At 37.8% G+C, this 24969-nt stretch overlaps 3 protein-coding genes across 5 annotated transcripts in view; 2 read left to right on the plus strand and 1 right to left on the minus strand.

Annotated features, from left to right (window-relative positions):
• Positions 1-24969, plus strand: part of LOC125231676 — an 85969-nt gene that overhangs the window by 26008 nt on the left and 34992 nt on the right. The gene's annotated exons all lie outside the window — the stretch shown is intronic.
• LOC125231678 (protein lifeguard 1-like) lies at positions 310-11683 on the plus strand. Of its 3 annotated transcripts, XM_048137193.1 has the most exons (7): positions 389-609; positions 772-867; positions 2018-2116; positions 4476-4582; positions 5404-5563; positions 8585-8714; positions 10551-11683. In XM_048137193.1, exons 3-7 carry the CDS (start codon positions 2042-2044, stop codon positions 10778-10780), a joined length of 702 nt encoding a protein of 233 aa, XP_047993150.1. In that variant the 5' UTR covers positions 389-609; positions 772-867; positions 2018-2041; the 3' UTR covers positions 10781-11683. The 3 variants fall into 3 exon arrangements, with proteins under 3 accessions (XP_047993148.1, XP_047993150.1, XP_047993149.1); XM_048137191.1 differs by lacking the exons at positions 389-609; positions 772-867 and adding an exon at positions 310-338; XM_048137192.1 differs by lacking the exon at positions 389-609 and having other exon boundaries at positions 720-867.
• LOC125231674 lies at positions 16687-23978 on the minus strand. Its single transcript, XM_048137184.1, has 7 exons — positions 23766-23978; positions 22280-22373; positions 20805-21068; positions 19535-19656; positions 18649-18829; positions 17770-17908; positions 16687-17577 (listed from the first exon to the last, which is right to left on the minus strand). The coding sequence occupies exons 2-7, from the start codon at positions 22358-22360 to the stop codon at positions 17195-17197; spliced, it is 1170 nt and encodes a 389-aa protein (XP_047993141.1). The 5' UTR covers positions 22361-22373; positions 23766-23978; the 3' UTR covers positions 16687-17194.

The following is a 24969-nucleotide window of genomic DNA, read 5'->3' on the forward strand; positions in this document are numbered from 1 at the left end:
ACATTTTGACTACAAGGACGGCGACTTACCACAATGAATTATTTGCAAAAAAATATAAATATAATTCATTCTGATTAGTTTGGGGTTAGGGTTGGGTTGGGTTGGTAATGTTGGGGTTGGGTTTGGGTCTGTGTAAGGTATCCCCCAATATTAAAAAAAATAGTCACTAAATCTGTGCACTGGCTATATATAATAAAGATTATAAATAGTATAGAGGTATATCCAAAAACTTGTTATGCCTACCCAGTCGTTATCCTTATCTATCATACCCAGGTCCTTATCAGTGATAACACTACCTAAAGTTAGTGTGTTAGTGACTGTGCCCTGTTATGGCTGAGGTTAGTAATTTATTTATTCATTTTGCTAACAAATAATATTAAAAACATTAGATAAATTGTATTATTCTAACACCCGCGGTCGTGGCAAGCCGCCCCTTAGATGAAGAGATGACATCTGCCAACTAGCTGGCGAGAACTGGATGCGGATGGCAACGGACCGACAAGCGTGGAGGAATGGAGAGGAGGCCTATGTCCGAACACGGGCGCTTTAAAGGCTGCTATAGATAGACATTATTCTAGTAGTGTTGTAAATTAACTAAGGATATTTTGGGTGAGAGTGATACATAAGCTTATCGTTTTATCAGAATCGATAGATAACGTGATAAATCGATTTATCGGACAAGTGAAAGGTTCGAGAATTCGGTTATTTTCTCGTACATTACAGAAGACTAGCTTTACATTGCAGTGTTTTTTAATATTTTTGTAATTTCAGTAAGTCTCTTGAAGATTTTATATTTTACGGATTAATTGCTCATAAGCATACAGAACAATTGAAACGGAAGCATAATTTAATTTGTGTACATTGTAGGTAAGTTTACACCTTAATTTATCACTCACAATATTTTCACAATGCACTCTTTTTTTTGTTAGCCTTCGTTATCCCACTGCTGGGCAAAGGCCCCCCTCTCTTCCTTCACTCGACCCTATTACTCGCATTTCCCCACCAGTTTTTCGCATTTCCCTGTACTCACTCATTGAAAACTTTAGTACATAACTGCTCAAAACCAATATCTCTCTAGTTTCTTTCTTAGAACTTTACGCTTACATTTATCTACCCTACCTACTGCGCTGCGATGTGCTTGTATTGTATTCATTTCTTCTTAAACTTGTTTTCTACACAATCTAAATGACAAAAGGTTTGAATGATTCACGGTTATTTTCATTAGACTTATATTGACCGAGATACCGTGATCATGCTGCATGCAACTGCGTCGAAATATCGGGAGCTCGACAAAAATCAAAAAGGTATTCACGGTCCCTTGGTATTTTTTGATGGTCTATAGTCACATTCGACTTTCTTTGCAGTTCTATTTTAATCTGAGATTTTTCACATCCGCCCATTGCTTATTTTTTTTTTCAGTAATTAAGTACATTAGTTAGCTTTCTTTCCGCAAATTAGTGTATCTATTGTCACGTCGAAACTTCAAAAGGCCGTGTCGATTTAAACTCTCTTCGGTCGTGTTTTAATTTATCGCCATTTATATCGTAATGCACTATATACTCCATGTGTTAATAAAGTTTTGGGGGGTTACCATGAAGTATTAAAAACGTTCAGTTTAGGTCGAGAGAAAGGGACGAAGCTTTAGCGGTTACATAGCTCCGTCCCTCGCTCTCAACCTAAACTGAACGAACGGCTTTAGCACTTCATGGTAACCCTCTTGTTAAGTGAGAATAGACTAGTTCCCTACTTATAGTCAAATCAGCTTCTTTTTAAGAACTGTCAAAACGATTTGCTAATATGGAAGTACTATGAAATACTGAGGAGTGACGTCACAGTCAATTCATTTACTTTATATATTTCTCTTTGACTTATTAAATAGAAGTTATGTTTAAAAATAACTACTGTCTATATTTTTCTTCTAATTATGTGGTACTTCATTTCGTGCATTGCATAAAATATTTTATTTTAAGTATAGGAAACTACCCTATTATATTTGACAGTAAAGTGCACTTTTCAGACAACTTACGCCCCGCCAGGCACAATGAATATGGAAGATGGAGAGGTCAAAGGCTTCGAATTCAATGACAAGAGCATCCGCAGAGGATTTATACGAAAGGTGAGATATAATATAAAATAAAACCTTTTATGTGTGCCCCCTGATGCTAAGGTGACGAAAGATAGAGGAGAATGGAAGAGGAAAACAAGTGCCGAGCCCACATAACGTGGGATAAGGGTAGGAAGTAGGTACCTACTCCAATAAATAAATAAACATTATAGCACATTCTTAAACTTATTAACTGAGTTCAACGGTAAGCTCAAGAAGGCTTGTATTGTGGGTACTCAACTCAGACAACGACATACATAATATTATACAATAGTTATTTGTTATACAAGGGGGCAAAGTTGTATTTTAACGCCGAGTGTGGAATTGAAAAACGAGCAAGTGAAAGGATTCTATAGTTGAACCACGAGCGAAGCGAGTGGTTCGAGAATAGAATCCTGAACTTGCGAGTTTTTTAACACACGAGAAGTAAAATACATTTGCACCCGAGTGTAACACAAAACTTTTCCCCTCACTATAGCGAGGAAACTACAACGCAAAAAATGCGTTAATCACTGCTTCCAGTAGTTCCATAGGTGGTAAATCATCTTTATTACTAGATTCACCTACTTTTATCAATTTTAAAGCAGTTAATTTGACTTTATTCAAGGTCAAATTACTTTACCCACTAGTGGATAAAATGCGTTTTTACCCGCTGGTATTAAAGGACAAAACACGTGTTTCCGAGCTAGTGAGGGGAAAATACTTAATATTCATAGAAAACATCCAAGACTCAGGAACAAATATGTGCCCTTACCGGGATTCGAACCCGGGACCGCGGCCTTGCAGGCAGGGTCACTACACGCTAGGCCAGACCGGTCGTCAAAGTACTTACGTTAATATATCGCGATTGGTGACATAAGTACGTGATATACGTGACATATGGAGACCCTTCATCAGGCATGAGTGCTCGCGGCGGCTAAACTCCGTACACCGCAACCTAGTGTGAGTGAAATTGAGAAGAAAAAAAGTTGGATGGACTGTGTGAGATAATATGAAGCCAAAGCAAGAAAATGATGAGATAACTGAAAATCAGATACTTGAAATACTTTTTTGGTGACTAATTCACTGCAATGATTCAGTGATTGATAAGACATATATAAGCAATCGATAGCTAGATGTGTATCCCGGGATTACTCATTATTAGTAAACAATTTTCTAATCTCATTGTAAGCAAAACTCTTAATGGGAAATTCCGAAAACTATACAATATAGTAAAACAGTTTACAGTTCCATACCGCTAAGATGCTTAGGTTTCGAGGTATCAGAGAAAAACCGAAAGAATTGACCCTTGGATGGTATTAGCCCCGGCTCTGTAGCCGAATTTCATTTCTGCGACGCGAAACGCCACCGAAACGCCGCAAAAACGTAGTCAGGGTATGTAGCCGAATGGCGCAAACGCTCGCGAAACGTAACGCTCGCAGATATCTATCTCTATCGCTCTTGCATATTGGCGCGACAGAGCCAGACTACCTTTCGCGGCGTTTCCATTCGGCTACGGCACGTGGCTATGTCGCGCCAATATGCAACAGCGATAGAGATAGATAGCTACGAAAGAGATATTATCGTGAGCGTTTCGTGAGCGTTTGTCCATTCGGCTACGCACACTGGCGACCAATCTTATTGTCACCAAACTAACTGGTTAAAGCTCTCTTCTCTCACTTTGCACTCTTGTCACAGTATAATAAAGAGTACTGTCGTACAGTATGGCCACTCCCACTCCCCGCTGAAAGTGCCGCCCACCCCCTCTCGGTTACCTCACAGTTACCGCCCGTCAAAACCGCGAACAGTCGACCTGTCATATTTCATTCATACAAGCATAGTACGCGTTTACCTACACGAGCTTAGACTGTGTGCTAGGAACGCGCCTCTTTCATATATTTGATCACAGTGTCCGAGGTGTGCTCTTGTGGGTAAAACGCAATTTTGCTATTCGTTTTCGAAGTTGGTGTGATGAAAATAAATAGTACTTACTCAACTCTCGTGTATAACAAAATCAGTTCCGATGTTCATTTAATATTGGCTGCCACGTGACAGGATTAGCCTAGTGTGGGGCCACAGGACAAATGTACCTATTGTAATAATTTCTATTTTTTTTTTCTAATTAACAATAAACTATTCTTCTATTCTTCTATTATGAAATCTTCTATTGTATAAATTAAGTTACCACTGATATGATTAAATCCTTAATTTAACATATTTATCATGACTGTATTTTTAAAATTAAAGGAAAAAAGGAGGCCAAAGGTCGCAGGTTCGAGTCCTGCCGGAGGTGTGAATTTTTCCATTTTTCCTTTAATTTAAAAATATGTAATATCGCTCGCAGACGTTTCTGCATGATAAAAAACAAATATTTATCATGTTTATTTTGCAGGTGTACGCAATTTTGATGTGCCAGTTACTGGTGACCTTTGGTGCCATCTGCCTGTTTGTCTATCACATGCCTACGAAGAGATGGTTCCTGGCTAACTCCTACATGATGTAAGTTCTTATCTATCATCATGCTAAAGTGGTTCTCACGTCGTGGCTTGCGTGGACGACACAGATGTCATATATACCATACATCAATCAAACCAAAGAGGATCGAGTATTATAGAGAGTTACTGTCGAAGTAAAATGTGTAATCACAGTGCATAGACTGCCATCTCTTGACACAGGCTTAAATGAGATACTATTTTCTACGTAATTATGAGATACTATTTTGTTTAAAGACGATGCTGTTAAAATGATAGGCTTTAGAAACTATCATAGTATCAGTGGATTCAAATCGAAGGTCACTGGCGCAGGGAGCGCCCTTAAAAGACAGATGAAAATGGAAGTTTCACAGATGTTGCTACTTTTGGTTCGTTATACAAGGTGCTCGCGAGGAACCCGCATAACTTGAACCACGCGTTTCTGAGGCAAAACGAAAAAATGTTATATGAATTTTAAAATTTTTCGCCAAAAAAAAAAATTTTTTTTGTTTTTTTTTTTACTTTTTTGGACGTATTTTTACATAAAAAAAAATTTTTATCCATAAAGTTGGCAATTATAATGAGTTCCTTAATTTATTTTTCTAAAAACCAAATTTTTTGGAAGTTTTTCTTGTCACATTTTGACATCTATCAATGACTACTGTGAGACTATGCTCCACAATTTCGCATCAGCGCCGTTAAGAAACCTTTTCTACTGAGTAACAATACGGAAATGTTTTTTTTAAATTGGCAATAACTCTGAAGCTAGACGAAATCTAGAAAAGTTTATATGACATTTTAGTCAAAATGAAAAGAAATCTCATACATCTCTGATTATAATATTTTCAGATGGGTGGCGTTCGCAGTAACATTGGTCACAATGATTGCGATGGCGTGCTGCGAAAGTGTGCGGCGCACGACGCCCATGAACTTCATCTTCTTGGCTATCTTCACTCTGGCTGAGAGCTTCCTGCTGGGGGCTGTCAGCGCTACGAATGCTCCTGAGGCGGTAAGACCAGCCTAACCAGTTTTTTTTTTATTTAAACGATTTAAACGATTTATTTGTTTGTAAACATAGGTAACAATGTTGGTACAAAATTCTGTCAGAGCGCTATGCTTCGCCGATAGGCATACAAAGTACAATTTTATTTTAAAATTGGGTATATACATACCAATTACATTAAATTTCTATATTAAATTAACATGCAAACATTAAAAAAGACAAACAACTAACAAGAAAATGGTTGAAATACATTAAAAATTATTACATTAAAATCCAAATTTATAATGGACTGATCGGCGATTGGCCCTAGTCGCACCTGACGGAAAGTGAAGACCGAGTCTAAGATGGAGCTCACCGATTCAGTAATAGCCTATTCACTCTTGCTTTAAAAAGACTTAAGAAAGAATACTGAAATTCTTGCAAATTGCGATAGATTTGTCAGCCAGTCCTGGTCCGTAGCTGAATGGCATGTCTGCGAAACGAAACGCCACCGAAACGCCGCAGAAATGTAGTCTGGCTTTGTCGCGCCAATCCGCAAGAGCGATAGAGATAGATAGCTACGAGCGTTTCGTTTCGTGAGCGTTTCGTAAGCGTTTTTGCCATTCGGCTTCGTACCCTGGAAATAAAACGCCAAAGTAAAACTATGTTTTAGACTTGTCGATAGAATTTAGGGGTTGCTTTTTATCGCAAACTGCATAGCTCCCGTGGCATATTCTCCGTGTTCTTAAATTTTAATATTCTTGTACTTCGATTACTCTGATACTTTAATTAGTTTTTAGGGTTCCGTACCTCAAAAGGAAAAAACGGAACCCTTATAGGATCACTTTGTTGTCCGTCTGTCCGTCCGTCCGTCTGTCAAGACCCTTTTTCTCAGGAACGCGTGGAGGTATGAAGCTGAAATTTATATCAATTACTCAGGTCTACTGTCCCTTGAAGCTGTGAAAAAATCAAACTTCTAAGCCAACGCAATCAAAAGATACAGCCGTTTATGCCGCAAATTTTCGACACTTGCAAGGGAATCAAAACCTACAGGGTGCTTCCCGTGAACTCAGAATCTTGAAATTTGGTACGAAGCAACGTCTTATAGCATAGATAAAGGAAAAATTACGAAAACCATAAATTTTTAGTTACATCACATAATATATTTTTTTTTAATAATTTTAACCTTACTACCCATTTCCTCATAAACGCGTAGAGGTATTAAATTGAAATTCATACCAAATAATGAAATGAAATGAAATGAAATAGTTTATTAATAACAAAGTTACACGTCAGGTTGGTATTATGTATAAGATTTGTATACATTTATTGATATAAATAATAAATAATAATTTTAAAACTTATCAGGATTATTATAGAGTAATTAAGTACAAATTACAATTTTATTATAATATTATGTCAGGATAGGTAGGTTCAAAAACTCTTCAAGAGTATAAAACAAGTGGGTCAATAGCCACAACTTTAATTTGTTTTTGAACGCCGCGGTGGTAGCTGCAGTTCTAATAGTGTCGGGCAACCGATTATATACACAAGGTCCCAAAATTTGTGTCAATTTTGCTGATTTGGCGAGTCGGTGTGTTTCGACTACCAGCCTATTTTTATGTTTGTTACTGCGGAGGTTATACTTTTCGTTAACACCTTTACATTTGTACCTGGCAATATTTTCTCGCGTGAATAGTGCTACTTGTTGTATAAACAGACAAGGTAAGGGGAGGATCTTCATATCCCGAAAGAGATCACGAGCCGGGGTATCCGCTGCTTTGTTTGTCATAGCTCGAATTGCTCTTTTTTGCATGGAGAACACACGTTTCCAGTCAGCTGCACGGCCCCACAATTCTACGCCGTATGTAAGGAGTGAGTGCACTGTGGCAAAGTAGCACTCTCTTACCGCGGACTTTCCCGCGGTGTGCGTAAGCCTGCGCAGCGCGAAACACGCTCGCCCAAGCTTGCCGCACAGCTCGTCAACGTGTGCTTCCCATGTTAAAGCACTGTCCAGCTGGAACCCGAGGAGGCGTGTGCAGGTCACCTGCTGTATAGGGGCACCGCCCGCACACACTCTCAGGGGTGAGCTGGCATGGCCGTTCAGTTTGATGGTCATGAAGGACGTTTTTTCCTTATTAAGGGCCAAACCGTTGGTTTGGAACCATACATACAGCTGATTCATTACACCATTTAGTGCTCTCTCCAACTCCTGCTCGGAGGTCGTGCTTACTATCGCCGTTACGTCGTCGGCGTACATAAAAAAATACTCAGGTCTATAATACCTTTAAGCTGTAACAAAATCAAACTTCTATGTCAACGCAATCAAAAGAAACAGCAATTTAAGCTGCATATTTTGAAACTCGCAAGTACTCGCAAGGGAATCAAAACCTAAAGGGTACTTCCAGTCGACCTAGAATCTTGAAATTTGGCATGAAGCAACGTTTTATAGCACACATAAAGGAAAAATTCCGAAAACCTTAGGTTTGTACGGAACCCTCGGTGCGCGAGTCCGACTCGCACTTGGCCGGTTTTTTTTCTACTCCCGAACTGTTTGTTATTCATCATTTACAGGGTCGATCTTTAAAACCCTACATAAAAGTCTATTTGCCAAAACCAGTGCCCGCCGGCTTTCCTCGCATGCGCGCAGTAACGAAAAATTTGAAAACACATTGTTTGGCTCTGTAACCATGGCAACATTGTTATAACAATACTGCGCGCGTGCGCGGTAAGCCGGATGACTTTGGGCAGCTGGCAGTGCAAAATATAAGAAACAGTGTGAATTTCAGTTATTCAAGAGAAGTGTTTAACTGAGTCAAAAAATACTCGTGGCGTCTTTAATAACAATTTTTGGCTTCGCCTCAAATTGTTACCCACGCTACTCTTCTTTTTTGATCTCCTTTAAACGTCTGTTGCACAAAATACTATATTGGTTTAATCATTATTACAATGGAATGACATTTGCACATCATTTAAAACGAATGTTTTCTATAAATCTCTCCCATGCAATGTATCTTGTATCCATCTCATATATCTCTCTCATTTCAGGTGATGATGGCCGTCGGTATAACAGCAGCAGTAAGCTTGGCTCTTACTCTGTTCGCTTTCCAGACTAAGTGGGACTTCACCATGATGGGAGGATTCCTCGTCTGTGCCACAGTTGCCTTGCTTATTCTTGGTGAGTAAAGAACTTCATATTACAACGGATTCCAAGAATCCATAAGAAGTTCCATTAATCTTCTAAAAGTCCGGTATTCCTTTAAAAAGGACAAATTAAATTCGAATTTTGAACTACAATGCCACATCTCGGAGGCGCGAGGCGCGTTCCTAGCACACATTCTAAGCTCGTGTAGGTGAACGCGTACCATGCTTGTATGAGTGAGACATGACAGGTCGTCTGTTCGCGTTTTTGACAGGCGGTAACTGTGAGGTTACCGAGGGGTGGGCGGCACTTTCAGCGGGGAGCGGGAGTGGCCATACTGTACGATAGTACTCTTTATTATACTGTGACAATGGATTTATTTATTTATTTAATCTTTATTGCACAAAGAAAATACAATTGTACACAAGGCGGACTTAATGCTATAAGGCATTCTCTACCAGTCAACCATCGGGCAAAACAGAGAAATTGTAGGCGGTGCAACATTAAATTATATTAAGAACAAAATAGTTAAGTTATTTGCACAATATTATTAAGCTAACCTATATGTAATATATAAAAGAATAAACATACTTACACACAGATAATAATATACATACATACAATATATTTAAATACATAAAAAATACATACATACATATGACATCAGATGAAACTTACAAAAATGAAATACTAAGGATTTGTCATTCTTCCAGCAAAGTACTTAATCAGGGATTTTTTAAATGCAAATCTATTCGGACATTGTCTAAGTTTGACTGGGAGACTATTCCAAAGACGAGACACCTGAACGGAGAAAGAATTGGACATAAAACCTGTTCGGTGAGATGGTATTGACAAGGAAAGGTTGCCAGAAGAGCGCAGTTGGCGAATCCGAGAAACACCGTAGTAGCTGAAGAAGGATTTAAGATATTCTGGAGATTGAGGATCGTTAATGATAGAAAAGAGCGTGCAGAGCATGCGAATGTTGCGACGTACACGTATAGGGAACCAGCCAAGTTTAACACGGAAAGATGATACATGGTCGTATTTACGAAGACAGAAAATGAAACGAATGCAGTTGTTAAGTAAACGATCTAACTTGTTCAAGAGCTCTACAGTTAAGTCGGGATAACACACATCGCCGTAGTCAATTATGGGTAGAATCAATGTCTGCACTAACAGTATTTTTGTTTTGATGGGTAAGAAGTGCTTAAGTCTATTAAGGGCATGTAGTGATCCAGTAACTTTACGGCATATTTCAGCTACCTGTGTTTTCCAACTCAAGGTACTGTCCAGATATACGCCCAAGTCTTTTACGCTCTGGCTGTATGGTATGGGAGTACCGTTAAAATAAACGGGGCGTGTAACTTCTATTTTCGAGAGCTGGCGCTCGCTACCTATTATTATGGCCTGACACTTGGATGGATTGACAAACAAACCGAACTTCTCAGACCATCGCTGGATGTGCAAAAGATCGAGGTTTAATACTCTCTTCTAACACATAAGTCGCTTGACGCATTCTCTTTGTCACTCATTAAGTCATTAAGCCAAATATGAAAAGATGTTCCACGATACATAACCTGACGTTTCGGGTGTTGGGCGGTTTCGTGTCCTGGGATTGGTCTCATAAGGGAGTTTAATCCTAGCTGTACATACTACATTTTGAACCCCCTAAGACCCATAGTCATTTTTTGCATTAGGTATTGAAAATTCTAGTTATCTCGATCATGGGCGATATCCTGCTGTTAACGACCTGAATATCTCACAAATCCGTTTTGCTTCAAGTAATACTCATTCACCACCTGATTATTTGTTAATACTCAAATCCACGCTTATCTATCTCTCCATTTTCATTCATCCATTCATTCATTCCAGGAATTTGCGCCATATTCATCCGAAGCAACATCCTCCAGCTCGTCTACGGCTGCATCGGAGCCCTCATCTTCTGCATGTACCTCGTCTACGACACGCAGCTCATGATGGGCGGCAAACACAAATACAGCATCAGCCCTGAGGAGTACATCTTCGCTGCGCTCAACTTGTACCTCGATATTGTTAACATCTTCCTGTATATTTTGATGATTATTAGTGCGGCTTCGAAGTAGGGCTTCGTAACTATTTACTTAACTATCTGTCGGCCTAGCTGAAGTGACAATCGTTGATGCTAGTGATGATCGAAACCACAGTATAAAACCAGTAAGAATTCTTCTAACAAATTTTGCGCCGCGCGGTTTGACCTTGAGTAGTGCTCGCACGCAGCGAGGTGCAGAGAGCATATGTTGAAACGAACGATCGCGGTCGCGCCACTACGCGCCGCGTTGTGTGGCGTGCGCTGTAGCCAAATACCGATCGCGGGAGATTCACTACTAGGTCGTCCTTATACTGTGTCGAAACGCAACTGGCAATACGGAAGAGCGATAGACAGAGCGAAGCGTAACCAGTTGTATAACGAATCTGTTTGTCTCTCTATTACTCTTATATATTAGTGCGACAGTGATACTTGCGTTTCGTTCTCCATAATAATGGACTGTAGTTGGGTAGTTTAGGGCGCAGTCACATCTATCAGAATCGAGCCGCATTTTGTGTACCTATGAGAAATCGCTTAGTATGAACATGTTTAAGCATGCTTTCAGCTTTCCGATGCGTGAACGTCTTCATACTAACTAGTGATTTCTCATACAAAAATCTGGCTCGATGCTGATAGATTGACTTCACCCTTACATAATATTGTCTTCGGTTACCGCGATGGTTACTCATGAAATAAAACCATGGAAACGGATTAAATCGCGTATAATGAATTTTTTCCATCCATAGTTTCCATAGTTTTATTTCACCCTTACAGTTAGGTATTAACTGATCATTTTGAAATGTCAGTATTTTATAATACTTTCCTCTCTTCTGTATAGCTCACTGTGAATTATGTAAGTGTGAGAGTCAGATTATTGCATTCAATTATGAAACTACAATATTTGTAAATAAATATAAGAATAAAATAACAATTAAACATACAAACCTTTTTGAATACGATTTCGCTCCGTCAGTGGAAAGAGTGTAACTGTACACTTCGAGCGCAGTCAGCTCCTCAGTCACAGAATAAATAAAAGTAATATCTACAGAAAGGACACTTCCTACAGGATCGATAATCGTTATTCCCTTTGCAGTATCCTTTTCGTCTATTTAGGGTTGTTAAAAAAGTTTTCTTTTTTGTGGTATCGCACGGAAAACGACGTCAAGTTTTGTCAACCCTAATAAGTGCCATGTAGCACCGAGTGACGGAATTGATTGGGAGAGTGTCTAATTACTGATTGGGCTCAGCATTGATTGCTACGAGTAATTAATAGTTAGTTCAGGTACACCTAGATATAATAATTACACTATGACGACCGTTTTAATCAGTAAATAACACTACAAAACAATTACAAATTGTTTATTTTTCAAAAGTTACATAAAAATGTAAGACAGCCCGTCGGAGGAATTTACAGGATTCGTACGAGTAAGTGTGGAGTAAGTAGAAACTTTTAGAGTAATTTAATTGTTTTGAAATACGATAATTTGCATGGGGAACTATTCTTGCTGCGGTCTCCTAAAAAGAACTCAATGGTCTGTAGTTTTCAGCCACCCAGAGCATAAACTCAAAACCTTGATTCAAAGCAATCTTCGCCAACGCTATGTTGCGATCCTTAGCATTTTCGAACATATGCTTGAATCCAAACACTCTCTTATACACATCTCCTAAACGATAACTCATTTTATCAAAATGATACTCAGGCCATGGAAAAGACCCTTCTCTTCTTTGTCTATAAGTAGTCTTATCGGAATCCGGTTCAAAAATATCATAGAAAGCATGCATCGAATCCGCACAAACAATGTATTTTGATTCAAATTCAATATCAGCAAGCTCCTCTTTCAATAAAGGAAAATCGAATTTATTCCCGTTGTGGGCGATCAGACACACAGGTTTTTCCAAGTCTTCCAGAAAACGGGCCGTTTCTTCCTTCAGGCTATTTTCCTCGTAACCATACCATTTTTGATTTATAAAAAACAACAGGTCACTTACAATTCGGCAGTGAAGTTTTTGCGCTGGAGGTTTCGCCAAAAAATGTTCTTCGCCTTCGCGGAAATATTTTCGGAGATCTTCGCATCTCACTGCTATCATATGTAGCTCTCTTATTTTAGGGTCGCGGAGTCCGGTGGTTCCGAGATCGAAAAATACGTAGGTTGCAATTGGTTTCATGGTCAAATATGCAACTTTAATCTTTGTCTTTAACAATTCACGTGTTAGATTTTAACTTTGTGTAAAGTCACAATCCTGTTACTAATGGTACTGATTCTAAATATATACACTCTTCAACAGTTCTTTAAGTATTTAAAAGTAAATATTCACAAGTATTTAAAAACACAACGGAGCATAATCGTAAAATTTCGACTGAACTGACTCACTGCAGTTGCAACGGCGGAATGAAGAGTGAAATGAGTAATGCGCTGGCCCATTACATAACAACCTTATGCTCTTAGGTAATTTGATTGTAGTCCTAATTCTGTGTAAACAAAGCACATTCTTATATGTAGGGTTAGAATTTCAAGAGGGGCACAACTGGCATAAGGGGCGTTATAATTTTTTTCTCAAACATGGTATGAAATATTGATGTTATGTGCCTTATAATTGGCAGCGAAGTATGACGTTGCAGGTGCGGCTAGGACGATTGATAAATAATGGAATTTCATACAAACCTTGCAGGCCAAGGCCGGCAAAGTCCTTTTTTAATTTCCAAACACAGATAATTGTGACATAACATCCAGGTATTTAGCCAATTAAAAAAAAACTATAAGGGGCTTTATAGACGTGCCGACTGCAACTGGTACGGGCCCTAGACAATATTTGATTTTGGGTGCGTTTTCATACAAAAAAAATTTTTTTCGTTTTTTTTTTAATTTTTTTTAACTTTTTGTTTTTTTATAAGCGTATACAGGGTAACAAAGGGGAACGAAAATTCGATTATTTTTGCGCTACGACGCACCGTTTAGGAGATACAGCCATCCAAAGTTACTATTTTCGGTAGACTTTATTTATTTCATACCATGTTTGAGAAAAGCACTATACATACCTCGGCGGGAAATGGGGTTGCCCGCCTCAGACCTATCCATCTATATGTCTTCGGCCGGCAACCCCCTTTGTCCCGGCCTCTGTAGTAATGTACTATTCTTCTTCGGTTGTGCTAGCCCTGCAGATGACGCTGAGTAACAACTTTGTTGCAAAAGGGTCAGTGAACCCTTGAAGTTATAATAGGCTACTTGACCCTTTTTAGGGTTCCGTAGTCAACTAGGAACCCTTATAGTTTCGCCATGTCTGTCTGTCCGTCCGTCCGTCCGTCCGCGGATAATCTCAGTAACTGTAAGCACTAGAAAGCTGAAATTTGGTACCAATATGTATATCAATCACGCCAACAAAGTGCAAAAATAAAAAATGGCAAAAAATGTTTTATTAGGGTACCCCCCTATATGTAAAGTGGGGGCTGATATTTTTTTTCATTACAACCCCAACGTGTGATATATTGTTGGATAGGTATTTAAAAATGAATAAGGGTTTACTAAGATCGTTTTTTGATAATATTATTATTTTCGGAAATAATCACTCCTAAAGGAAAAAAAAGTGCGTCCCCCCGCCTCTAACTTTTGAACCATATGTTTAAAAAATATGAAAAAAATCACAAAAGTAGAACTTTATAAAGACTTTCTAGGAAAATTATTTTGAACTTGATAGGTTCAGTAGTTTTTGAGAAAAATATAAAAAACTACGGAACCCTACACTGAGCGTGGCCCGACACGCTCTTGGCCGGTTTTTAAAGTCTATCTTATATTATTAATTACTGTCCAATGAACCGAAAAAATATTACCATATTTTTTTACGACTTGAAAAGCGAAAAAAACATTTTTAAAGTGTACTTTCGCTTAATCAGGCAAAAACAACATTGGCCACGTTAATTTATAAATTGTCTGTGCATAACGTCAATCGAATTGAACGCAAAATTTTCTGACATTTATGTAGAGGCATAAAGTTCATCATGTCAGTGATTGACTCGATATAAAGTTAAGTTAGGTTCTATGACGTCATTACATCGCTGACAGCGTTTTCGGTGGCCAAAGTTAAAAAAAATTTACACACATATTCAAACGAAATTACGTAGTCATTACTCATTATACACTTTTAATACCCAAAATTTATAAACATTGGCTTCTTATGTCAAATACTACAGGAAACAACCATTTTTTGTGTCAAATTCGATATTATTCTAGTAGCCTATTGAATACGTATTTTCATAAGGGTGAGAATAATTGCACAAAAGATATGGGTCGTAGTGTATCCGTAAGGGCATCCGCAGATATAAGATAAGATAATGATGAGAATAGCTTAAAACCACAGGTTATTTATTTGTATTTTACATTCCTTGCATATGTAGCCTTTATTCAATTCTCCAAAATTGCCAAGCCTAGTAAAAAATGAAAGAAACAAAATACCAAATCACGACCTTGAGACTTAAACGTACTTCAAGTAAAGTTCGTTCGTTCTGCTCCCCCACTTTAAGCCCCACTCTCTAAACTCCCACTCCATACTCCTGTATGTGAATGTGAACTTTATTAACACAGTAAAAGACGTAAAATCAAATGAGCTGAATTAGATCAGTTGCAAAAGTTGCAACGTTTACTATGTCCTGATCAGTGCAGTGCACTCTTAAGTTCTTACACCTAGATGACGTGTTGATATTTCGCCATTTCGTTGCGTCTAAACTTTTGCGCTTCAAATACATTGTGTTCATGAACTGTGAGTAGAGTGTTAAGTTGGTGTTAAGTGTGGCAAAAAACTTATTCCTTGCCTTAAATTGTGTTTTTCTCAAGAAAGAATCAGTAAGCGTGTTCAACAACCCAGTTGCAGTTCGCAATATGGAGCCCATTGAAAATATTGCAACATATGTGTTTTTCGATTTCAGTACAGTCAGTCTAAGTGATCGTAAAATAACAGAGTTACACATGAAAGCTATTCGTTGTGAAGATATTCGAAAATATTTTCAAGAAGCAGGTCCAGCTTTTTATGCAAAACCTCCAGCTGATAAAAATCTTCACTGGATACTTGAAAATGATGCTCTACTGTGTGAAAACCGAGAAGACGATGACATGGGGGAAACCACTTTGAAACTAGAAGCGTCCCGTTTTCTTAAAGATTTAGAAAAACCTGTGTGTTTCATCGCTCACAATGGAAATCGATTTGATTTTGGATTATTGAGAAACGAACTGGCTGACGAAGATGGAGAATTACCTATAGATTACGTTTGTGCTGATTCCATGGCGGCCTTCTATGATATTTTCGAACCGGATGCTCAAAAGACTTCTTATAAAGAAAGAGGAGGAGGATCTTTTCCATGGCCTGATTATTATTCTGATAAACAGAGTTATAAGTTGGAAGATGTATATGAACGAAATGTTCGAGTTGAATATAAGGCGGAAAATGCTAAGGATCGCAACAATGCGGTGGTGGAAATCGTTTTGGAATTGGATCAAAGCTTTATGGCCTGGGTGGATAAGAACAATATGCCCTTGACTCATTTTTTAAAACCTAATTTGCCATGGTGCCCATGGTAGGGTAATGAATAGGCGAATCAACATATTAACTGACACTAAACTTTTCGTTACCTTTATTGTCTGTCACAAATACCTGTGAAAATGCTAATAAAATACATTTCAGAGAACAATTTGCTTTATTTAACATTTAACAAACTGAACAAACCAAAAATTAATCGACTCCGCAAGGAGAAGCGTAGTTAGTAGACTGCTCTGACAATTTTTACACTGCTCAAGACAATGCTACGAAAGTAAGAAGAAGAGATGTAAAATCTAAATATATGGAAAAACCTAGAAAATGGAAAATATCAATTCATTGGAATTTTACTAACGAAATTTTATTTTTACACCCAATTACTCCGATAGAAGACCGAAAAGGGATAAAATAAAAACAATGTATTCATATATTCAGTCTTTATTTAATAATATCAGTCGAATATAATCCTAAGACTATTTCTTCGTTTTCTCATGTATTTAACTTACTTATACTTGCTACTGTAATAGGCATATCGCCACAAAGGATGTATTTTATGCTTTATAGCGGGTGGGCCGTATATGTATAACAAAAGCAAAAAATTAAACTGTAGACTATATTCTTGAAACTGATCAACATTTGTTCAGCGACTTTTAAATATAGTATAAAGTCTTTAATTTTTTTCATACAAAATAAATCATATTAGCTTCAATGGTACACCATTCTTGTTTCTATTGACGTTGTCTGTCGCTTCAATTTATCAAAATTCGTAATAAATTACCTCTTAGAAAAACTTTCAGCAGTGATATAAATCAAAATACAAGTTATATATTTTCAGAAATCTCTGAACAAAAAATGTTAGTCAGTACCCTACTATGTATGTAAGTTTAAGTTTTGCTTTTGTTACAGGGCCCACCCAGCAATAATAAGTCTAGCAGTGCTGGAGAGGCAATTTCTTATCGTAAAGAGAGGTGCTTCTCAAAGCTTCAACAACTCGATTCTTAATCTTTTTCGACTTATCCCTTATTTTCGGAACATAACTATCGCAAACTTCCAAAAAACCGCACCTACGACTGACGTCAATAAAGATACTACGTATAACATGATAGTAGTCCATTTGCAAGTTTATAGCGCCATCTATGAAGTCAGCAGGTGTTTTCCTCCAATAGTTTTTTGAAGTTATCGCTGCAATGACGTATACAATGTAGACGTATTCCAAAATTAAAATCAGGGAAGCGCATAAGATAGTTAGGTAAGTACTCATCGGGATGTACCAGAATAAGTAAATGGGAAATGCGAAGGGGGCGGTGACAGCTGAAATGAAAAAAAAAAGTTATTTTTCAAAATCAAGTTAACAATAAAATATGATAATCATATTATGAATAGTAACTAAATGTACTTGAAGGTAAAAAGATACTTGTTTACAATACTACTACAGAAAGTAACTAATAAATAACAGTAATAACAATACTTTGAAGATAGACGCAAGATACAAGTAATACATACTGCACAATATGACTTGTGTGCTGACAGCGACTATGGCGCTGTACTTGAACGTGAAGTCCAGATTCGTCTGACAGGAGAGTATACTGTACATAAACAGGATAAAAACCACAACGCAGTAGTAGATCATTATTATTAGAACCTGAAAAAGAAACTATGGTAAATAAAAGAATTCAAATAAACCCAAATCTTGATGAAATATTGGGGGATTTAGATCAATCTAGTCCCAAACTAAGCAGAGCTTTTACTGTGGGTGCTAGGCGACACCATAATTACATTACTACGTATAGTGACTGGAAAGAAGCTGCGCAGGATCGGGACAGGTGGCGTGCATAGTTTGGACGCTAACATTTAATTATCATGACTGAGCAAAGACAGTTTGTTACTTTAATTACTTCTTTTTCCTACCCATATCCTACGTTGTGCAGGTCAGTACAACTTGTCGTCCCATTCTACTCTATCTTTCGTTATCTCAGCAGTAAAAAGCATGAAATGAGTTCATTCATTTTCATATCTTCTTTCGTACAATCCATCCATCGTTGTTTGGGTTTACCCCTACCTCTGCATCCGTCAACATTCATCTCTAATATTCTTTTGCCTAATATGAGATTCATACAAATGACCGTACCACGCTAACCTGCTACTCCTCATTAACCCCCGAAGCAAAAACGACGGGGTGTTATAAGTTTGACGCGTCTATCTGGCTGTGTGTGTGTCTGTGGCATCGAAGCTTTCGAACAGATGAACCGATTTAGATTTTTCGTTTGAAATCTGAATTTTAGTCATGCTTGATGAAAACCGGTCCAATATGTCGAAAGTTTTTTTTTTAATTTTGTATCGTGGTCATATTTTGTTATTTTACTATAGGTTCAAAATACTTACTGAAGTAGTCAAGTACCAATACAATGTACAAATAACGATGAGAGCCGATATCCTGAGCGGGTATATCGTAAGGAACATATATCGGAAAGGATTTTTCCGACGAGCCTCTTCCACGTTTCGGCCGAATAGAAAACCGAAGGATACCACGTTGGTCACGATGAATCCAAAAATGCATAAGACACTGAAAAAAATAAGATTAGTCATGGAAAAATTTACCTACAATTCTTGAATAGGGTGTGGATAAACACGAACAAAAACTTGCTGGCAGTAAGGTTCTTTGTTCAGCGACTTGTATAGTTTTAAACATTTTGTGATTCCCGTTTGTGATTTTATAAATGAAGATTTTTGCCACACTTTCCTCCCGTGAGTGTCGTAGAAGTCGACAGAGGAGTATGAATTTAATTGCGATGTGAGCGATGGGCTGGCAATCTATCACTGTAATAACAATTAAGTTTTATTTCAACCCCATAATTGCTAAAAGTGGTACTGATAACTCTGTTCTATATGCCCTGTCTAACCCTTCTTGAGAGTACGAACGTAAATGTATTTGTGTAAAATTACGCAATCTTATATTACAAAAAATATGTACATACATACATACATACATACAATCACGCCTGTATCCCATGAAGGGGTAGGCAGAGCACATGAATCCACGCAAGCTTCAGTACCACTCTTGGCAAATAAGGGGTTGAAAGAAAACGAAACTGTGACATTGCAGTGACAGGTTGCCAGCCTCTCGCCTACGCCACAATTTAACACATATCCCACAGTCGCCTTCTACGACACCCACGGGAAGAAAGGGGGTGGTGAAATTCTTAATCCGTCACCACACGGGCCTCGTCACCACACGGGACAAATAAAAAAAAATGTATTTTATACTTACACCAAATGAGTCATGTTCGCATTATTCAAAAAGTCGTTAATTCCCAAACTCCAACGATTCACAAACACGAGCACTGTCACTCCAGTAATTCCTAATAACTGCAAGAGTTTTATAGCCAGCACCTGAAAAATAATATAGTTTATAATTAATCATATCTGGTCCCGTAGCCGAATGGCATTTCGGCGACGCAAAACGCCACCGAAACGCCGCAGAAAGGTAGTCTGGCTCTGTCGCGCCAATACGCAAAAAAGAGATATTATCATGAGCGTTTGTGCATTCGACTACGCTTACTGCTGAGAAGACATATTCAGGAAACGTATGAAGAAAGTAGCTCAAGATAGAGATACTTGGAGAACACTGGGGGAGGCCTACTTCAAGGAAGTGACTTCCATAATTAAAAATTTAAGACATGATGCAGGCAAATTAAATTAATTTGTGTTAATTCCCCAGGAACCCAGGCTCCCGTGAGCCGTGGCAAATACCGGGACAATGCAAGGAGGATGATGAGTGCGAATTATGGTAGAATTAGGTAGCTACTTTTATTTTATTTATTTAAAAATAATGCACTTAAAATCGCACACATCCCATAGGCCTCCGTGGCTCAGTTGGTAAGAGCAGCTGGACCGGTATTCCAGAAGGTTTGAGTTCTACAAGAGTTGTGAGTTGTGCAATTTTCCGTTTAGTTTTAACATTTTATATCACATTAGGTAATTTTGTAACATTAGGTGTTTTGTAAGTAGCACCGATTGTTGAAAAAGTAAGAGCGAATCGACTAGCATGGTATGGACATGTAATGCGGAGGGATGAAAGGCATGTGACGAGAAAGGTATTACGAATGAATGTGGAAGGTGGTGGAAGTAACGGGAGGGGAAAACCGAAGAAGAGGTGGATGGACTGTGTGAGACATGATATGGAACTAAAACAAGTTAATGATGAGATGACGAGTGACAGAGATGTATGGAAGAGAAAGACATGCTGCGCCGACCCCAAGTGACTGGGATAAGGGCAAGAGAATGATGAGGTAATATTGTCTTCGGTTACCGCGATAGTTACTCATGAAATAAAACTATGGAAACGGATTAAATCGCGTATAATGAATTTAAAATACATCCCGACGTTTCGAACTTCGAAATGTCGGGATGTATTTTAAATTCATTATACGCGATTTAATTCGTTTCCATAGTTTTATTTAATGATGAGGTAATTTTGTTATAAAAACGGCCTGGTTTATTTGCTTGTAGAACCGGCTGTATAAGAAGTACTGTGTTACCTTTTGGATAAAAGCAATACGAGTAGTCTTGTCTTCAAACCATTCTTCCGTTTCATCTTCAGAGTCTAAATTAGGAAGAGATTCAGCATCAGAGTCAAAGATGTCAGAGGCAGCCTTGTCTTCAGATAAACTGTTATCTTCATTTACAGGTTTTAATGCTATAATAACTTTATCTCCAGATACACTGTTTTCTTCATTTCCAGTTTTCAATGTTGCTGGTTCACCAACATCAGTTACGTTTCTCGGATTTGTGACTTCAAGGATCTGTAAACAATTAATATTTGACGACCGGTCTGGCTCACTCGGTAGTGACCCTGCCTGCTGAGCCGCGGTCCCAGGTTCGAATCCCGGTAAGGGCATTTATTTGTGTGATGAGCACAGATATTTGTTCCTGAGTCATGGATGTTTTCTATGTATATAAGTATGTATTTATCTATTTAAGTATGTATATCGTCGCTTAGCACCCATAGTACGAGCTTTGCTTAGTTTGGGGCTAAGTTGATCTGTGTAAGGTGTCCCCCAATATTTTTTTTTTTTATTACATTATACAAATCATTGCCATTATTGTCAAGGTTCAGTTCAGAACTCCAGTTCAGTACTAGTCTTAGCAAATATAAATAAGTATTTGACAGTTAAAGAAACCATTTCTCCCGATTTTTTTTTATATTTTTACTTTAAATAGTATTAAAAATTGCCATACCCGACCAGGGTACCATGTGATCCTATGTACTCATATGTAAACAACTTTGTAACCATGGTTCGCAACAAATTTAATGATTATCTTATCTCATCTCACAAAAAGAACGTAAAAAAACAACCTACAAGAATACCAACAAGAATATTTAGCTACATGTTTCATTCTCAAAATGGCTTTTTACTTCTTATGTAGCTGAGATTTAGTCAAGAAAACCGGCCTTGCCGAAATATCGCTGACGCTAGACGCCTATCGAACCGCAGTCTGGCTCTCTCGCGCCAATACGGAAGAGCGAGAGAGTGCATTTGGCTACGTACCCCGATCTGTCAGTCAGGAGAAACATACTTTTCCCCTCACTAGCTCGGAAACACGTGTTTTGTCCTTTAATACCAGCGGGTAAAAACGCATTTTATCCACTAGTGGGTAACGTAATTTGACCTTGAATAAAGTCAAATTAACTGCTTTAAAATTTATAAAAGTAGGTGAATCTAGTAATAAAGATGATTTACCACCTGTGGAACTACTGGAAGCAGTGATAAACGCTTTTTTGCGTTGTAGTTTCCTCGCTATAGTGAGGGGAAAAGTTTTGTGTTACACTCGGGTGCAAGTGTATTTTACTTCTCGTGTGTTAAAAAACTCGCAAGTTCAGGATTCTATTCTCGAACCGGTTCAACTATAGAATCCTTTCACTTGCTCGTTTTTCAATTCCACACTCGGCGTTAAAATACAACTTTGCCCCCTTGTATAACAAAAAACTATTACATACTACAATGAAACTTACTTCATTCGTTGCAGTTCGTAGATTTGTTGAAGGTAAGTGATTCGGTGCATGAACTCGGGGCAAATCCTCATTATTCTTCATGGTTGCTCCTTTTCTGTAACAAATGACATATTTTTTTAGTAGGTACATTACGCAACGAGTGCGGAAAAGTGGAAATTCGTAACGAGACGCTATAAATGACTAGCAACTTCGGAGGCTCACGTGTACCTACTGAAAAACGTCGTACGATACACGCGCGAAAAGGAAATTCGTAACTCGTGTCGATTTAAAACACTCCCTTTGGTCGTGTTTTAATTTATCGCCACTCGTTTCGAACTTCCTTTTTTACGCACTTGTATCGTAATGTACTATTTTGATGTTTTATGAAATCATACATAATTATTTTGTCGCGTTTGACACTGTAATGTTGTGCAATAGTTTCATTCCAATAGTAAAAACCGTCCAATATTAAATCCGGATACGATATGGATCGGATCTATTCGAGTCAAAAGAGACTAAAAATAGTTGAAAGTCCTATTTTTGACATTGTCAGATAATATCGATATATTATTTTTAACCTTTACTTAAGTTAGAATACCTACTTCTTTTTGTATTCGCAACTCGCAACACATTTTGTTTGTCATTTTGAGCTGTATTTAAGTTAACTCTGATTTAGTAGGATATGTGTTCACTAACCTTTAAAAGGTTATCCATATGCATGCGAATCAAGCGACATGTGATAAAAATAAACTTCAAACGGCCTTGGCGTTCCCTTTTCCAGCTTGCGCTACATTTAGCATGATTTCGAATTTGTGGAATTTAAATTTCATTCTACTTTGACTTTACACACAAACTTATTTATAGACACCATGACGACCGGTCTGGCTCAGTCGGTAGTGACCCTGCCTGCTAAGCCGCGGTCCTGGGTTCGAATCCCGGTAAGGGCATTTATTTGTGTGATGAGCTCAGATATTTGTTCCTGAGTTATGGATGTTTTCTATGTATATAAGTATGTATTTATCTATTTAAGTATGTATATCGTCGCTTAGCACTCATAGTACAAGCCTTGCTTAGTTTGGGGCTAAGTTGATCTGTGTAAGGTGTCCCCAATATTTATTTATTTATTTATTTACATACATCACATGCACTTTAATGAGGAAAACAAAATTCTGAGAATCGCAAACGGCACCCTATACTTGTGTACTCGTATTACAAAAGTTTCACTGATCAACAAACAATTTTGAAAACATAACAAGATATTAAATTTATAACTAGAAGTAGCAAGATAGATGACACTGATAAACTATCAGATTAATAAACCCACTAAAAGTATTTTAATTTATTGGAAATAGACAAAAAAAAAACACCCAATGTGTAAAAGGTCAAACAAATAACACAAGTAAAATTGTTAAATTTAATTAATAAAATAAGTACCCAGCTTATAGCAATGAAATAACTGATACTAAAAAAAATGTTCAATCCGCAAAGTTTCATAAAAGATACTTACTTGTATCATGCGAACTAATTCTCAAACTTGACACTTCCACCATTTGCCGTTCCAAGTGACCAGATGCATTATAACATTGATAACAAGTATAGTTATTGTTTTTGTTTAAATTCGAGTAAACTTATCAGTGGTCTAAAACATGAATGAGATAAACAAAAAGAAAGAGAGGCACAGATAATTATAAACAAAAGAGAATCGCGCGTTGGTTCTGCACAGTTGCCAGTTTTTAACTGTCGTGTGTCAGTCTGGTTATGTTCACCGCCGGCGTCGCTCCGTGACGTCACAGCCGGCGTACGAAGGACAACATTCGCATTGTTTACTAAGTGCATGCAAGTCAGAAAAATACTGGCCTTGAATTTATAACAGTAAGGGAATTCTCAAGAGATCGTCCTGTCAGTCGGATAAAGTTAGTCGAATGAAAAGTTACTTATAACTCGCGTACTAAAGTCCAGGAAAGGAGAAAGTACCGGAACATTTCCTTGGTTATTGCCCAAACTGTAAGTATATTACATATTACATAATTAAGTACGTCTAGACAGTAATAAAAAGCGTCATTTGACTCATTCAGATATGATAATTAGGCGTACAAAAAAAAATCAGCAAATTGGTCACAGGGGCACTTTCACACGTCACATACATAACATAATATTCATATTTGAATTTAAATTACATTACAATTGATACAATACACAATTCGCTACAATAATTAGGCATGAACAAAGTCTGTTCAATTTGAATTACAATCAATTAAATCTACACATAATATAAGAAAGTACATAAAAATCTAAGTCTAAAATTAGGTACTTTATATTTAGGAGCAAATGACTCTATATGTCACGTCGCACAAATGATTCGAACGAGCGGGATCGACACATGCTATCAACAATACACAGGCGAGTTCGAATCGACCATACCAGCTGACTCGCGTTAACTCTGTTACCTAGGCAATAGAGCCGAATGACAATCAAGCGAAAGTCTAGACTTCATAATAAAACTGGCTTTTGCGTCTGGGGTTTCCCCGCGCGACGTTTGTTATCGTCTGTTGCGTTTATTTTTGCAACTGCCCAGCCGCCATTGGAAAACCAGTTTGAATTGTAAATTACCAAAAACGCAAAAGACCAAATAGTCATTTTTGGCGAATTATGTATTTAAACTTATCAGTTCGTGAATGATGGTGTTCAGTAATTGACCAAAAACGCAAAAG

Source organism: Leguminivora glycinivorella, chromosome 12 (genome assembly GCF_023078275.1).
Source record: "Leguminivora glycinivorella isolate SPB_JAAS2020 chromosome 12, LegGlyc_1.1, whole genome shotgun sequence".
In the NCBI taxonomy this organism is placed as follows: Eukaryota; Metazoa; Arthropoda; class Insecta; order Lepidoptera; family Tortricidae; genus Leguminivora; species Leguminivora glycinivorella.